We start from the raw sequence: 18,228 nt of genomic DNA, 5'->3' as shown, positions 1-18,228 counted from the left end.
ATCCTTCTTCTATTTGTACCCACTCTCTCTTTTTCATGTTACATTCGGCCTTGGTTTACTTTAACTCAGAATATTGCTTTGTCTCCTAAAATTCAAGAAGAAACATTGGAATTAATGAATGAGTGAAATGGAACAGGGGCCTGTTACCTACTTTCTCTCTTTGGGTTTATTTTAAATGCATGGTTTCTTTTTCTGTCTGCTTTTTGGAGGAGATTACATTAACCTTGCTTTACTTTATTTATTGTACTTATTATAACTTTACATCCATCAAGGCTACCACTCTGGGAATGAAATTTGTTCATTAGCAGTGCTCTGCACACTGACAAGAATGATTTGTGATTTTTTGTGATATATAATAAAGACTCACATGATCTTCCTGTCACTTTAGACAGTCACAGATCTGTCATATGGGAGAGATTATACATGATGGAGAGGCTTATTTACTTATGCATTAAAGGTCACATTCTTCCAGCCCCAGCCAAATCATTCGATCATGAGTTTTGCATAAACAAGAACTGCTGTATTTATACCAATAAGCACAAGTTTCCAGCAGCTAAAATGAACAGCAGCTTTCCCCCCCATTTTGACTGATCCATGACAAATCTCTAAAAACAGTGAGGATGTATATAGGTAACTGCAGTTTGCACCTGTTTTTGTTTACCACTCTTCAGTGGTAAACAAAAGTGGTTTGTAGAAGATGACGGACCATATTTCCTTGCATGAGGTGGGTGAATATACCTAAGAGCACCTGAAAATGCAGTCAGTTGTTGGCATGTACTAGGTAAAGAACTGTCTTTCACCAGAAATTGTTGTTACTCACCCTTGGATGTTGTCAGTGGACAAGGTTTTTCCACAGTTTCAGGAAAGCTTTCTTCAGCAAGGATCAAGAAGGAGCATGTCACCATGCTAAAAGACTCCAATAAGGCAGAAGTGTTCCTAGAAACAGCTTCTTTGGTTGGGGAAAAAATATGTTAATCAAGCAGAACAGAGAGGTACTGTTTGAAGGATTTATTTACTGGCAGTAGGAAAGGGTGGATGCAACAAGAAGCCCTGAAATACAAAGTTACACAAAGAATTGCCCCAGTCAGTTAAAACTCTTGGGAGAGAAAGGTTTTTGCAGCAGGAAGAGTACTAGCTGTCCATAGGAGACTGCTGATCAATTCCTTGCTTCTTTCCAGTCTTTCTGTAGGATTTTGGGCAAGTAATTTGCTCTCTCTGTACTTGTCTTGTCATCTACACAATGGGAAAACTGGCCTGCCTTGCTGCACAAGGGTGCTGCAAGGTGCTTTGATGTTAGAAGTCATTCAAGAAAGGTATCAAAACTGGATGTATCAAAAGGCCCATGAGGACTTACTGTGTTCTGCACAAGCTGTACTAAGCTCCTGAGTGCTGCTCATGCCCTATGTCTAGACAAATGCCCATAGTTTAAGAGAAATCCTTCTCCTTTGAACTGTTCATTTCAGGAGGCTCCAAAGAGCTGCATTTTTCTATCAGAATGAAGCCATTTAGTATGTTTTTATAAGAACTAGTTCTTCAGTTCAGGTAAAACTTTTTTTTTTTTTTTCCCAGCCAGACTGACCAGTAAGGAGCTCGCCCTGAATACTCATTTCTAACAGCTCCATGCAAACACCACACCGGAACTGAGCTGTTTTTCTGTGGTTAATAGCAAAAGGTCTCCATTTTACACCAGGAAGATCAATAGAAACTCTACCACCAGCTTGGATTATTCCAGGTTATTCATTTGGACTATGTCATTGCACTTTTCCTTAATCAAGGACCTCCCCAGCTCTCCTAAGTCTGTAACGTACAGTGGGATATGTGAATGCTCCAAGGGCATGTGCACACCCTGCTCTCAATGGATGTGGCTGGGAACTGCATCATTGTCCTCACTGTAGTGCTGAGACAGTAAGGAGGTTGCTTTAAGCCAAGATAATCAAACCAAGACAAAATGTTTCTAATCAAAGGCAACGGCTGATGCACAGGCAATACCTGTAGTCTTGCAATAGCAGGTAGACCGTGTACTAGCCTCTGAGAAGAACAAAAATACTCACTTTCCCCTTAGCAGAAGACAAACCCCACTGCACAGATGCAGCCCACCTTTTGTCAGCTTGGTGTGCATCACCTAGGGCGGCCATGTGAACATACTACGGCAAAAAATTCTGTCACCATATAGCCTGTTTCCACTGGGGCCTCTGCTGCCTATAGCTAAGCCAAGACTAGTCCCAGTATGGAAGGCAGTTTGGAGAAAAGGGACTATTCAATTCTAGTCCTTGAGGAATAAGTACTAGTTATGTAGAAATTGCAGCTCCCTAGTTTTAAAAAGTGTTCCTTGGCAAGACAGATACAGTAAGGAATGGTAGTCTCCAACACAACTGTGTGCTGCTGAAAGATCTTGGAGCAGAAGGAGATCAACCCAAAACATAAGCCTTTCCAAGATCTGGGGGCACAAATGTTAAAGCTATAATTATGCACTGCAACCTAGAAGATATAGTCCACGGGGAAGACAATGTTAAGCCCACATGACCTTGAGACTTTGCTTTGTTGCCAGCGGAAATTATAGCTATGCCAAAAGTGCTCCGTTTTGGGCATCCTCCCAAGGAGATGCTTTTCCTTATCAGAATATATATACCCTGGTCTCCTTGCTGAGCTGGCCTTTGTCTCCAGCCTGCTTGTACAAGAGACAAATGTTCTCTGACTCTTTATGTACAGAAGACAAGTGATGAGTCTCTATCCTAGACTATGTATCTCCATATACCCTCTAAAATTACACAAGGATATCATGCATCTCTAGACCCTGTTATGTCTTTCCCCTTCTGATCAGAAATTTTCTCACAGAGGCACAATTTTTAAAGTCTTTCCTACAACGCAAGAAGCCAAGAGAAAGAGATCATTGTTGCTTTTGCCTGGTCTGCCCAAAGGTGTTCCCCTCCCTTACCACCCTCTCTTACTGTTCTGTTCTCACCCTTTCACTCTTGCATACCAATGGTCATTGGTGTTGGTGACAGCAACGATTAGGGCTGGTTAGGAAGAGACAAGATGTTACTCTATAATCCAAAAGCCCTAGAAAAGAGCCTATTTTGCTCTCAGTCATTATGGGGCAAATCCACACCAGTACTACTAAGTGCTAAAATGAGAAGACATACACCATGCTGCTTTACTCACCTGCTCCACTGCACAAGTCTCTGCATACCTTCAGATTTATTTGGATTTTCAGATCCTACAAAGCTCACAGTGACACGGTTTAAAAGCCAACCCACCATTTTAACAGTTCCTCCTTTCACCTTAAAAATGGAATTCCCTTTACCTATATTTCTTTTGCCTGATCAAAATTTTCATCCTTGCCCACAGGTTTTCTGAACGTGGAAATGCTATTGGTTAAGATCCAGTAGCTTGTGCCAGCTAAGGAGCAGAAATGGATGGTAAGAAACAGATTTTTTCTAAACTGCTGGGCTACTACCTTTTATTATCCTTCAGTCGAGAGAGCAAGCACTCTGTTAGAAAAATTGCCCTTAATGGTAAGCGATGAGCTTTTGGAAGCCTTGTCAGATTATAAGATTTCCTGTTTCTTGGTGAGACTGGAACTGACTTCCAGAGCCCAGAAGGTTGCACTTGAAGGATGTGATATTGTCTGTTACTGCCCATCACCATGACTCAACTTGCCCATACCTTGATTGTGGGCAAGAAAGAAAACAAAATGATAACGCAGACAACCCTCTATGCTTAGGAACACAGATACACCATGAATCAACCCATGGGCACTCTGCAGAGAGATTAACTTCACTCATCACATATAGTGTGGCTATCACGCTATATTTACTGTGGCTGCTATTAACAGAATCAGTGCACATTTACAAGGCAAACAAGATCTCAAGAAAAGACTTGTCAGTACCACTGAAGTACACACAACAAAGACTTGGTGCAAGTGAATGGTAATTTTAGTTTTCAGTTACAGAAGACAGAGTTGGACAAGTTTGACTTATTCTTTTGTACGTAACTGAGTCTTCCCTACACTGTACTTTCCACACCTCTTTGACTCCTAGTTTTAAGTGCCTCAAGGAGTTATACTTCAGAGTGGTACTTCACAAGGTTCCTTTCTTGGAAAGGGAAGATATGAGACTAAAGCTATTGATCTCACACAGCCAACTGCCACCCTGCCTGCCCACAGCCACAGAATACAGAGTATTAGCACATTGTTGAAAATAATAGGTTTATGTATATTTTACCTTTTTTTCCCCAGCTGCTAAGGTCCTGATCATTCCTACTAAGAGACAGGAGCTTTCAAGACTGTTACTGACCCTTCTGTGTCCCTCAGCTCACATGAAGTCCTGTAGATTGTTGCATTCCTAGGAAGATGCCTGGGTCTCTTTACAATGGACAAATATGGCTTTGAGTAGTTCAAAATTTAAATACATACTGGCCTCTTGTGGGCTATGTTGTTACATCTTTTACAGTGGCTTCAGCAGCTTCTCATTCTTGGAATGACAGGATAATGAAACTTCACGTATGAGGCTAAAAGGAGTAAACCTTCTGTAGGCCAAAAGATACCTTTTCATTCAAAAATAAACATTACCTCCCCAATCCCAGGTTTTCTTATGATTGATTGTGACACTATTTCAAAACTTTGATCAAAGGCAGACTATTAAACAATTTACCAGTCTTGTTTTTCACGTTAAAATGTGTGGGGCCAGGTTTCAAACAGTTAAACATTCAAATCCTGCTTTGGTGTTTAAGGCAGTCCCTACTGCTCCTTTCACACCTCAGTGAAATGGCCAGGTTTGGCTTTATTTATTTTTAAGTTATACTAGCAGTAGTTTCCACCATTTCCAAGTCTAGCCAGTTCATTCAGTTACTCAAACAGGGACGAGGCTCTTTAGAAAAATCACTTCACAACTTTAGATAATAGAGGTCATTCTTTAATCAGTTCTCTTCTACTCCTTAGTAAGTCTGAGATTCTGTCACCCTTCTTCATATGGAGAAGGACTTCATTCCTGAGTAAGGTAATTCTCAAGAAGAGAATGAATTACAGATCTCAGCCTGTGTATGTAGCTCTCTTTTACTTTACTAGCATTAACAGCAGCAGTGAAATAGTGCAGGTACAAGAGGTTGTTTTACGTGTATATAGGTCTATCCATTCTGAAGGACACAAACTACATATCCTGCTTGCAATGAAGGCTAAACTAGTGGCAATAAACTGCTTCTCTTAACTGACCACATCTGATTTCTGTTTGGAACAGACTGCTGTTATCTGTTCTGTATTTATGTTAAATTAAAATGTAAAGGGAGTCTAGTGCAGGAGGCACCTGGGTTATGCTTTGCAAAACACAGGAACTTAGAAAACCAAAGAACATCAAAATCTAACCAACTTCCAGAGGCTGACAGGAGTAATTCTAGGGGTAAACTCTGGAAAAAGCATTGCCCGCCCCCCCCCCCCCCCCAGGAACATACCACCTTTCCTGATGATTTTAAGATGATTTCTGCTACTCTAGGAAAGAAAGAGGAAGCTAAAAAATGTAACAAAATTAAAGAAAAAATTGTGCAGAGGTCGAAACATTGTCAACTTTTCCAGTTAGCAAAAAATACCGTATACAGACAGCCAAAATAAACACATGCTGTAGTTCACAGGCTAAAGGATTTCAGCAAGACAGAGCTCTGTGCTCCCTTCTCTAGAAGTTAGTGTTCTTATTAGCACAGATGCATTTATCAAATCAGAAGTGTGTGGAAATGGGATTGGTCATGCTGTAAAGTGGATAAGATATTATTTATTGCTTGTCTAATAAATCTATTAAGTAACCAACCTTCACTTACCTCTTCAATATTCTAATTCAGGAACAAGAGCCCAACTTAGATACAGAGAAACCTGGTATCTGGGCTGGAAGTCACGTTTTCCCCAACAAATACAAAACACTGCCAACCCAATTCAATTCTTCCCACCTACCCAAACTGACTCAAAAACCAGGCAGTCCCTTTCCATGTTCATTTCAGTGCTCGTGAATCCTCCCTCATGCTTCTGTTCTTACATGAGCTACTATGGCACAGTGAGTGGGCATGTGCGTACACACACACATGAACACACATGGCTGTGGGGGAAAACCAATGCATATGAATGAACAGATCTTTCAGTTTGGATCATTAAGTCTGGCCACACTGCCAGACATCGGCCTCAAAAAGGGGAGGAGTGACTCTGAATGATCTCTTCATTACCCTGACCTTTGTGATGCTTGAGTGTTTGCTCTCCATATTCCCCACAACAGCCTAAAGACCAAGAAAATGACGGTAGATGTAGTGAAACCAATCACATCTGGTTTTCCTTCTTCTGAGACAAAAAGAGTCAAAGCTAGCTGATTTACAAGAGAAGATTTCTGTTGTTCTGTTGTGCCTTATTAGTTTTGACTTAATTCCTGACAGTCTTCCTTGTGTCCACTTCAGAGGCAAACAAGCTAAGTATGTAAAGGAGAAAGTGCAAAAGGATCTATGCAGGATTTTTTCCCTCTGATCCCTGGAGAGAAGTGTTGCCTTTGCCTTTTCAGACGAAAGCAGACACCTTGCAGCTGCTACCGGGACCAGGGGAGTTAAGGTCAGACATAAGAAAAGTTTGACTCAGGCAAACACTACTGTTTCCCAAAGGAAAAATGCTTTTAGCAAGATGCACAGTACTGCAGACTTCTCTGTCCCCAAAATTCTGAGCTGTATTGAGATCAAAGGGTAGGCAGAAGAGGCTGAGCCCTCTGAAAAGTGTCTAGCAAGACAGGCTTTCTCCAAGGGAAGAGATGATCCCTGGAAAACACCAGCTATCAACATATTGGATTAAAATTAGTGCAGTACAGTGACTTATTTAACTGTTTTAAGCCTAAGAAGCAACAGGCAGATAAGAGATAAAGAAGCAAGAGGGAACACGGAAGTTGAGTAGCATGGTCCAGTGGAGAGAAAGGGCCAGCAACTGCAATACCCGAGTCCTTTGCCAGACTGTTCAAGCTTTATCTTCTTAGATACTCTGAGCCATATTGCCAGCTCTAGTGCCAACATGGATTTTAATTCTGAGTAAATAATTTAGCCTTTCTCTGCATTCAGCTTTGCTATCAACTGAATAAACCTGACACTGCTGCCCCGCTGGGGATTACATGGCACACAAGCTTGGGCAGGTCTTCTGCACCGAAGTTAATCGTACCCCCTTCTGTGACTTTTACACCATGCCATGAGAATGTGGCATCTGTTGTACTCGGGTGCTGGAGCCTGATCTGTATCAGCACTCAGAGTATAGTGGACTCTTCTCTTTCCTTGTGTGTAATAGGAATTCACCTGTTTGTGAATATGTGAAATTCGCTTTGAGACATTAGAAATCAATATTTGTGTTGTCTAGAGCATGCAGTTCTTTCACTGCCTGTCCCTTATGCACAAAGCTGCAAATGCTGCTTTCATTCACATATTTCTTCTGTGCTTTGGAATGGAGCAATTTTTTTTCTTGCAAGACTCCTGAGCTGCCCTACATTATCCTAAGTTGATAGTCACTCTCGCAGACATCAGCAAATACAAATTTACAGACTTGGCAGAAGAAACAAGGTTATCCCCAATGTATCTCAGAAAAAGTGTTTTGTTTTTTCTCCCCAGCAAATGTATAAAGCACATTTCATGTCAAAAATAGACAGACAGTTATGATTAACAAATTGTAAATTTATCATTTCCCTTTGTTTAAAACGGTTTCCAGGGAAAGAACACATCAAAAATAATAATGCAGGTCCACTTCTAAAACATGGCAACTCACCAATCAAGAGACATGCACTTTCTAAGACCACCTGTGTGCAAGTTGCATGGTTCCTCCACTGCAGAGACAGCAGGGAAGTGACAGGAACCGAGGTCCTGTTTAGTGATCTCTTTGGTCTCAAGCCCTTCTGCAACTGCAAATTCACAGGTTAAGGATAAGATTTGCCAAAGTAAACCAATTGTAGAAGAAACGTCCAGAATTGTTAGCTACTTTTGGAAGTCTGGCAAGTAAACATGACACTCTACTGTACGTGACTGCCAGGTGGCTGACGTTTCAGAATAATTTGACCAAATCATCTTTATCTTGATCCTTCAGACAGTCAGGCATGTGCTTTACCTGGGGACAGTTCTTTACTCTCAAGTGCAATCTTAGATTTTGTTTTTACATAACTCTGTGTATCTGCTGATCTCAGAGTACCTACAAAGGGACAGAGTGTGTCATTAGTCTGTTACCATGACAGAAACATAAACAGGGTAACACTGCTTAAGTGTGGTGGCCAGTGACCAAATGACCAGTGAACAAACGAGGCATTGAGGTAGGCTCTCCCCTGTTCATGAAGTGTGAAAAAGCTTATGAAACAGAAGACATCACAGTTGGTTCTAAATAAAATCATCTCAAGTTTGTTATACGCTAACCTACCTGGAGAGAGGAATTCAGTCCTCTGGGAAACAACTGTGTTGTAGGTATTAATGCTGTAGTCTCTGTTACAAAGAGGCCTGGGCAGTGAGCTGGAGAGAGTGGATGAAGCGTGCTAGGAATTTTCTTTTAATCAAGAAAGAGTGCCCAGTAAAAAGAGAAGTCTAGTAAGACACATAGTGTAGCTTATTTCCTATTGTCAGCTCTGTTTCAAACCTACTGATTAAAGAAGCAGCAGTCCCACTCATCTCAAGTGCTTCTGCACGGCCAGAGCTCCTTTCTGCTAATCCTAAGCACTTCTTCAGACTACCTCTGCTGTCAGAAGAGATCAGAACAGCTGATATAGGGTCCTTCACACCTCAAATTCTATTTAAAAAAGAGAGGGAGAGAAAGAAAGAGATAGAAAGAAATATGTTAATTATGCTAAGGCCAAAGAGTAAATAGGAGGATTAGCTCCAAATCTGTTAGAATAACACTTCAAGAGGCATTTGAATATTTTGGTCTTGACCAAGTGGCATGCTCTTGCCTGGTGTGAGATGGCAGCAGTGCAGCCCTTGTAACCAGACTGTGCAACTGGGCTGACATCTGCTTTGTACTAGTGAACTGATGCAAAGCAGCCTGATTTTATCAACAGCCATTCTCTCAGGACATTCCACATATGTAGAATGGGAGTGGACAGCAGGCTAGACTTCCTTCATCAGTATAAATTGTTCAGTTCTACTCAAGTCAGTGAAGCACTGCCAACTAATACGTGCTGAAGATCTGCACAAGGTCCTCAAAGTCAGTATCTTGGAGCCCTTTATACGTTGTTTGCCATAAAGCAATTCTGCTCTAGAAAGTCTCCTTGTACAGGAGGCAACTTATACATTGAACTTCGCTCCTATATGCAGACTCCAATCAATCATGAACAAATATTCTTTAGCAGATGCACAGGAAGCTGATGACAGAACAAGTAATTTTATTCACTTCGTCAGTTTTGACACTGAAGGGCACTGAACAGCTGAAAACATTTATAGGGAGTTCCACTTACAATGTTGTTCAGAACGTCAGTGGTGCTTTTGTTATTTCTAAGGTGCGCTTAAATGGAATAGTGTTACCAGTTTGAAAGAATCAGTAGCAGTGGGGAGAATATAGCTAGCAAGGTTTACATAAAACTAACAGTCATGTTATGCTCAAAAGCTTAAGTTTATTGCTCTATTTAATGACTACCACCAGTATTTTTAAAAAGAATGCCAGTTCTTCCTGCTAGCTTCTCACTGAAGGAAATATTTTAAATACAGCAATAAAATCAAGTGGTTTAAAGATAACACATTTTGCCACACATTCATGCAAACCCTGCTGACAGGATTTTTACAGGCTCATGGATACAGAATAAACACAAAGGATGTGTACTGAAATATTGGGAAACTTTCCCCACAGTGATAAAGTTGTAGGCATAACATTTCAGGCCCTACCCTGCACCTACTGACGTCAATGGCAAAACCTCAGTGGGAGCAGGATCAGCCCTTATTGTTCTGAGAGCTGCTTTACCTTCTCCTCATTAGGAAGTGCAGTAAATTCTCAGAATCTCCTGCACTAATAAAAGCAGTAGGTTTTGGTTATTGTTACAAATAAAGAGAAGCAAAAATATTTTCAGTAGATCATTACAGCTTCTATTCACAAAACACTCATCTTTCATGTTAAGGGTCATGTGTACCACCATTTTCCTCTGCTCAATAAAGCATTTAAACACGTGCTTACCTTTAAGCATTAAACATAAACTACAGTCTTCCCAGCCTGATTGAGGTCTAAAAAGAAAAGCATGGGCAGCAGTCTGTATTATTGAAAAGGAAAGACTGCTGCCTGGACTAGTAATTAGAATGGACTAATGACTGTCTAAATTTGGTTGGAGGGCAAATTTATCAAAAAGCAGTCAACACATTCAGACTGATTTTTTTTTAAAGTTGTCTACAGGATTTGTGTTAATTTTAATGAGCACTGGGCACCCGGTCACTGTCAAAGCTTTGAAACAAGTTTAAATTCATAGAATACAAGTGATTTTATTATTACATACTTAATAAAGATGAATCCAACTCACGAAATTCCTCACCTGATCTCAACCCCCAAATTTCAGGGGAAATTGTGTTTGGATTGTGGTCTGACTGTGTCAAAAGAGAAACTATTTCCAAAAATCAAATCTGGTTGCAGGCTGAGATGCCAAAATACTAAAAAAGAAAAGGTAAAGCGTGAAGAATTTATGTTTAGATTAACTTCTACTATTCACGTCAGATTCACCCAGCTGTCATGATACTGGGGTACATTGCTGGTGAGAACAAGAGGCAAGAATTTTACCCACATCATTGAAATATTTTTTTCCCCTTAGTTCTGATAACACTGGTGGTGGACTGCTTTAGAAAAAACAAAACAAAACCGAGCAAACATGATGTGTGAAACATAATTTCAATGTGAATCTACTTAAATCTTTCAACGCAGAGGCTCAGAAGGTTTACGATATACACAGTATTCGGTAATTTTATATGTAAAAACAATCAGAAAGAGGCAAAAAGTTACTTTCAAGCTTTGTCAACATACGGCACATTTCAGCATGACAATTCAAAAAGTTTCACACTGTATTTGGATATATTAGCAATGATTTTTTAAAAACAGCAAACTGAAGACAGTGGATTTTTTTCTGATTTTTTTCTTGCTTTTGTAACAAATGAAGCTACTATTCTTATTTACAGTATAAATAAGCCTTTTTTGGTGAAGATTATGTCCTGTCACGTATGTTTAAGACAAGGCATACCTCAGCTCTTAAATGTCAATGCAAACAAGAGCATAAAAGCAATATCAAAGTAAAATAATATATCTTTCTTTCCGGCTAAGACAGCCAGGTTACCATGTGTCTCTTATCAGATCTGAAATATATCTGAATGCAGTCAAAAGTTCTCTTGGTTTAGCCTTTAGGAATTATCATGAACACTTATTCTTCTGCTGCTCTAGAAAGCTGTTTTCCGTACAAGCTCATGACATGATGGACAAATTGATACTGTTCACAAGTCTGGATCATTCCTCCCCTGAAAAGGAAAGAAAACAAGGGGAGGGAAACAGCAGCCTTATTACATGCCAACATATGAGGAAATGGCACAGCTAACATGAAGCTTGTGTTACACACAAAAGGTCTATTCCAAAGCTTCCTGAAATGAGTGAAAAGTGCCCATTGATTGCAACCAGCTCATAGTCTGACCTTGAGCTCCATTTTGAAAGTCTCTGCTAACCAAGGAACAGAAGGTAGTCAGAACAGAAATGGGATTTACCTTCATTTTTCTTGGCAGAGACCCTCATCCAGTAAGGCAACACCATCGTCAATTACGTCCGTTATTACCGGAGCACCTATACTCCAGTACATTTTAACACCATGAAAAGCAATCCCCACCCCAAAGCTCTAGACAGATAGATTGGAGCAGGGGGAATAAAGGGGGAAATAGCTTCTCCAAGACTTCACAGCTGCGCTAGGGACTGGATTCAGGACTACAGAGTGCCAGCCCAGGCCAGCCCAGGCAACTGATGTAGCACACAACTCTTCCATTCTGGACAATCCCTCTGTACCATACCACATTGCGCTTTTGGCAAGTTCACCAGGGAACCAGGGGATGGCCAGCAGCATTTTGGAACAGATGATTGAACTTTAACAAAAGACAACTCAGATTTGTAACTGAATTGACTGCCATGCACACCTTGGTCAGTAAAAGACTCCCAGCACAGAAATCTGTTTTGGTTCAGCTTTTATTTCAGCTTTTGCTGTTTTCTTTAAAACTGCAAACCTGAAAGGAAATGCAAGCAGGAGCAGAAACAGTTTGCTTTTCCATGTATCATTAGCCTGCGTTATCACTGCAAGTAGCATATTAATCAACACATGAGTACTACAGCAGGAGACAGAAATGAACAAAAAGAACAAGAACGAAGTTGTCCATTTTAAGCAGATTTTACTAACATTTAAAATTCTGCTAAGAGTACCTCATCAACAGTGATACAATCTCTTGATAATCCATTATGAAAATAATTAAACCCATGGCTCAAATTCACAGAAGGTGTATGCAGAATTGTGCCAGCATTGGTGCTGGTGCACAGATCCCGGGAACGCAGTGCCAAAAGGAGGCTGAAACGACAAGTGGGGTTGAGGAACATGGGAACCCACAGGTGGCCAGAGCCAACCAGACTGTGTCAGTCTGAGGAAGAGCATATGTGGTGCATTCCCTCGAAAACCTCCACCAGAGTAAATTAATGGAAAGTTGCTTCCTCTGAGCCAAATGGATAGGAGACTGCTGCACCCTCCTTGGGGACTGCCCTCTTCTATGGGGTCCAGCTTAAGACATGTGGGTCACACAGTAACCATACCAGTAAGGGGTAGATGAGTGGGCAAGACAACCACCTCCTTCAAACTCTTGCAGCTATTTTGTTAAGTGGCTGCTTGAAATAACACTTAACAATGAGCAAGGAAGGGCAGGGACCCATGCTCTCATCAATAAGCAAAGGTGGGAAGCACACACTGTGTTTCTAAAGAGACTATTTCCTAGCTATGCATCTCCCTCCCCACCTGCTCTACTTAATACAAGCTCACAGTTGATCTGTTTCTGAGTCCTCCTGGGCTGCACACAATACTGAAATATATTTATGTCAGTCCATGACACACAAAGAATATTAGACTTATCTGGCAATTACTCCCCACAAAATTCCATTAACAGTTAGTTTGTACTCTGAAGTTGTAGCAACAGAAGCACGAGGGTGGCCATCGAGTTTCAGACCACAGAAAATAATTTTCCTTTTTATCTGGTTCCCTGCTATGTGGTGGCTTCCTCCCCTTCCCACACACATGCATACCGTGACATGTTCTTGCTGTCCAGGCTTTGACACAGAATAGAGAAATTATGTTTTCACCCATTTGCCACAGAAACCTTTCAAATCTGAGTTGCATTGTGGGAAAGGACAGCAAACGATTCTCAGCACTGTGGGAAGGTTGCATGAATGATCAATTCCTCTCCTTAGTCATACTAGGTTATTTTAGGACCAACTGTTGGCCACTGGTGCAAAGCCCAGTGCGCAGGATTTTTCCAAGGGATCTGTGAGGGAATGAAGGGAAAGAAACAGTTGTTCCCTTCACCCCCACAGCAACCTCAAAGGTGGTTCTCAGGGCTAATGTCAACACCTCCACTGCTGTGAAGCAGTGAGGTGCATTCCTTTACATGTCTGTTCTGGCCTGCATCCAACCCTCTTTCCCTAAGTCCCTGTTGACTCCTTCCCACCCACCCTATTTTCTCTAGCCAATAACCACCAGACAGGAGAAGACAGAGAGGGTCTTCCTTCCTATAGCTGCTTAGACACTGTCTTATCCTCTCATGCTGCTTTTGAAGTCACCCAGAGCTTTTGTGGGGGTTTAGTGAAAATGACAGTGGATGGCAGCATGACTTCCAAGAGACTACAATGCCCATTTTTCAGTCCTTGAAAAAACCATGCTCTTCTGTAGCAAGGATGGTGATTTGACTGCTTTCCATCTTGAGTATTTTATCCCATGACATTTAAATGGCTTTTTCCTATCCCATCCCACTCCTAAGAGGTACATGGCAGCTATGGAGGTGCCTGCAGTCCTCCTTTCCCTCCATGGCATCCCTTTAAGTGTGATCTCCATTCCTGAGCCTCTGCAAATGGCTGCCAGTTCCCATCTCCCTGCAAAGCTAGTATTTTTAATTGGCCTTCTGTATCATGCACATTTGTAAGCAGGCGTCTTCAACCTTCATTTGTATGGCTATTTTCCTGTGTAATATTAGTTACAGACACCAGATATTTCAGATCCAGCCAGATATTTCACTGGGCCATGGATAATCAGCACTCACTATTAATATTCTGGTTTCCTTTTTCTCAACAAGCCTTTCCTTGTCTGGTCTGAAATCCACTGAAATAGCCAAACCCCCAAGCTCCTGCAGGTCCCTGTCTATCAGAGCCTCAGCAGGGCAGCAAGCATTTCATTTTCTGCCTCCCACTGAGCATAATTTCTCCTCTGAAATGAAGTTCAGCGTGGGGTTGAGGTTCTTTTTTTTCCTCAGAAAAATCTTTCATATGTTTTTCGTGACATCTCTTCCCCCGACTACATTTATCATTATCATTAGTGAGAGCACTGAGACGTGTTTTGATGGCACTTGAAACCAGTGGGAGAGGAAAAATAACATCTCTGGTACAAAATTCAAGTCTGTTTACTTCATAATCAAACTCAAGGTGGTGCGTTAAGAAATGCTTAACTGGAAACCATTGAATTTCTGGAGATTTTCACAGCTCCTTTCATATGTCTGCAAACACTCCATACTGTGCATGCTCTCCCTCTCTCCACAATGTCCCAAGCAGCCATGCCCTCCCAACAGTGCTGAGAGCACCAAGTATGCAAGGCAAGTTTTCTTTACTCCTCCTGGGAGCAAAACGTTGATCTGTGGCTCTGAACTTAAATACAGCAGACCTTTGAGCCTTTGCTTCTGTATGAACATGGGGCCAACTCCTCAGCTGGTGAAATATCATCCTTTGCTGCATGGAGCTGTGCAGCTATGCAGATTTTGATGCCAGCTGTGAATCTAGCTCAGTTCTAGGGCCGTTCATTAAGGTTTACTGCTCATAAAATATGCAAAGGTTACAAGTCAGAACTGCTTAGAACATGACAACTTCCTTCAAGGAACGTTCTCTATTAGCCTCCATTTGCCTGTGTTCCTCCCTCTTCCCATTTGTTTCTCCTTAAATAACGGGTAAGATTACCTTTTTTTAAATTTTTTTCTGGAAAGGAAATAGGCTTTCTTACCTGTCTAACCGTAACTGGCAGGCTGTTCGCAATATGTCAACTATGCCCTCGTTCTTCAGCTGTTTACAGCAGACACTAGTTGCGATAAAGCAGCCAGTCCTCCCGATGCCTGCACTAAGGGAGGGAAAAGCAGAGAGAGGCAGTGGATATGTTAGAATGGCTTTGGAACTTTCTTGTTAAATGAGTGCCATTAAACCAGCAATCAAACCCCATTATCCCTTTCCTCCCTCCAATCTTTGCCAGGTGAGTGCTTGTGAATATAAAGCCATAACTAGGAAAAAATACTAACTTCAATGGGACAACACAATTAAGTGTGAGCCACTCACAGCAAAAGGGTGAACATCGCACATACAGTGCTAAAAATGGACTATTAGGTACCACCTGACCCAATATGTCATTGAACCCGTCACTGAACCATTGAAAATAAGCAGTTAAACAGTATTTCTTAGTTAGACTTGGTTTGAGGGCAACCCTTGCCTTCAAGGCAACCTTTGCTTTGATATTCTCAATCCTAATAGCTTCTTTGAAAGCTATTTTCATTCACAGGTACAGTAAAAAAAAACCCTTGCTTAAATAATTAGAGCTAACAGCAGCTTGGTAAGCGTGATGCCATTTGCTGATCAGATCTACAATCTAGTAATTCTCTGAATTAGTGCAGGATACAACAAATTTACTGTTAAAGAGATTTCTTTGTCTTTCCTTTGTATCCAATTCAGTCCTTGCTTAATGGCCAGAATTGATCTTATTCTCAAAGGCACAGTGCTATCAAAGCTGTGAATTCTTATCACCTAATAAAAAACTAATAGCAAAAGCTGACAGCCCTTCTTATGTATTAAATAATTAAGTGAGCATACTCAGGAATAATTACTTGACACAACTGCAAGAAATCCTGCTTCCATTTAATTTGCGCTTAAGTTGTAATACAAAAACACTGGCAACAAATGTATAAGTAACAATGGAGTTTACAGTTATCTGCTGCTCAAAAAGTCCTAATGCTGTTTCTTTGACTGTATAGACAGTTTTTTTTTCACTCTGAGTTTATGCTTGTTGGGGAAACAGCTACATTGGAATTGTTTTAACTTCTATTACAGAATGATCAAGGCAATTCAATGGAAGTTTGGGGGATGGTCTTACTCACTAAGAACTCATCTCAGTCTTCAAATAATTCTGATGGAGGTACCTACCCGACTTAAAATTTTTGTCCCTGAAGCTCTTTGTACCTCATGTCCTGACTTCTCTTTTCTTTACTATATCTATTTCTTTCATCAAGACTTCAAATATTTCAGGGTTTCAGAGGACTCTCTGCTGCATATGGATGTGCATCAATGGTTTAAAAAAAAAGGAAAAAAGGAAAAAAGAAAAAGGAAGAAAAAAGAAAAAGGAAGAAAAAAGAAAAAGGAAGAAAAAAGAAAAAGGAAGAAAAAAGAAAAAGGAAGAAAAAAGAAAAAGGAAGAAAAAAAAGAAGAAAAAGAAAAGGAAGAAAAAAGAAAAAGGAAGAAAAAAGAAAAAGGAAGAAAAAAGAAAAAGGAAGAAAAAAGAAAAAGGAAGAAAAAAGAAAAAGGAAGAAAAAAGAAAAAGGAAGAAAAAAGAAAAAGGAAGAAAAAAGAAAAAGGAAGAAGAAAAAGAAAAAAAGAAAAAGAAAAAGAAAAAAAAAAAAAGGCCCTTCATCGTCCAGTTGATGCCATAACCAAATAGGCCGCTGTACACAGCTCTTGTGTACTGTTTCCTATCCATAAACCTCAGAGTGTTTTGCAAAGGGAGGGAACAACACCCATTTTTAGATAAAGCAAACAGCACTGAGACAGCACTTGTCCCAGGACAGGGGTCTCAAGAGTGGCGCGTTATCCACAGCACCTTAATAGGACTGCTAGCCTGCCTTTAACATGAAGCTGCTTTTAAGAAGAGCATTTTGTATCTATTTTTTCTTAAAGGTGCATTATTTTACATCACTGAAGGCCAAAACCACAGTGATGATGTTCTACTGAGGATCTCCCACAAAGGTCAAAGGAGTTACAGTACTCAGTGTAACACAGGCCTCGGCTAATGGCTTGCTGTATATACCACTCTCAAATAGAGGCAACGTATTAAATTCCTTCTTCAGGTAAAGTGACTGCAACTGAGAATAATCTGAAAGGGCTCTGGCCCACGGTTACCACAGAAAATACTTTATAATCCTATCACCATGTCTCTTAGTAGTTATTTCAAATAAAAATGCCCCATTTCCCCCCAGATTATTACCGTGTCATGGGGATGACACCATACAAGAGGACAAAACAAGTATGCAAAGCAAGAGTGACATGGTGACCAGAATCTTTACCTGCAGCAAATACCATAATACTTCAAGGAGCTCTTAGAGAGTCACAGATTTCCAAGGACAAAGGGGACCTTCTTACAAACCATTTCTTATTTTTCTCTGAACTCTCCCCAATTTGTCAAAATCTGTTTTAAAACACAGGCAGAAAAACTGGACATGTGGCATCATACGAACATTTTACTAGAGATTACTCCATATTAGCTTATAGGTGGATCTTTGATGACACCGGGCTACCAACCATTCATGCCAAGAGTCTCTTAAAACACATTCCCATTGCATGATAATACCCCATTTACTACAGCTTTTTGGATAGCAACCATCTGCCACTTCCTAGAAAATGTTATGCAAAACTAAGTAAAATTCCTTACAAAAATCCCAAAGATCAATTTGGCAAAGTGTATTTTATTAAAATTATGGAAGATTACCCTGGCAAGATTACTGCATCACTTACCAGGCTTTCCGCTATTTCCCTGGAATAACTGTTTTGAGAACTTGTAGTTTTCAAGTAATCACATTTAACCTTTCTAAATACTGGCAAAACAGGACTTGCTTTTAGACCTCTGGAACTTCTCGAATTTTCCAAGAACTAGAATTCAGCTATACTAAACTTTAATGGTTTAGAGCCTGTGGGCCAATTTTCTTAAACACTCTTGGGTGATAATCATCCAGTATAGCCGATTTAATAATGGTTAGTTGTTGTTG

The 18,228-nt window shown here is 40.6% G+C and overlaps 1 protein-coding gene across 10 annotated transcripts in view; it reads right to left on the bottom strand.

Annotated features, from left to right (window-relative positions):
* Positions 1 to 9,336: 9,336 nt before the first annotated feature.
* Positions 9,337 to 18,228, bottom strand: part of PTPN5 (protein tyrosine phosphatase non-receptor type 5) — an 86,018-nt gene continuing 77,126 nt past the window's right edge. For all 10 annotated transcript variants that reach the window (XM_030039666.1, XM_030039668.1, XM_030039676.1 and 7 more), the window contains 2 exons: positions 15,213 to 15,326; positions 9,337 to 11,451 (listed from right to left, as the gene is read on the bottom strand). In XM_030039666.1, coding sequence (XP_029895526.1) covers positions 11,358 to 11,451; positions 15,213 to 15,326 — 208 coding nt within the window. In that variant the 3' untranslated portion in view covers positions 9,337 to 11,357. The remainder of the gene's footprint in view (positions 11,452 to 15,212; positions 15,327 to 18,228) is intronic.

The sequence above is a fragment of the Aquila chrysaetos genome, chromosome 16 (assembly GCF_900496995.4).
Source record: "Aquila chrysaetos chrysaetos chromosome 16, bAquChr1.4, whole genome shotgun sequence".
Classification (NCBI taxonomy): domain Eukaryota; kingdom Metazoa; phylum Chordata; class Aves; order Accipitriformes; family Accipitridae; genus Aquila; species Aquila chrysaetos.
This window is presented reverse-complemented; position numbering and strand designations above follow the sequence as displayed.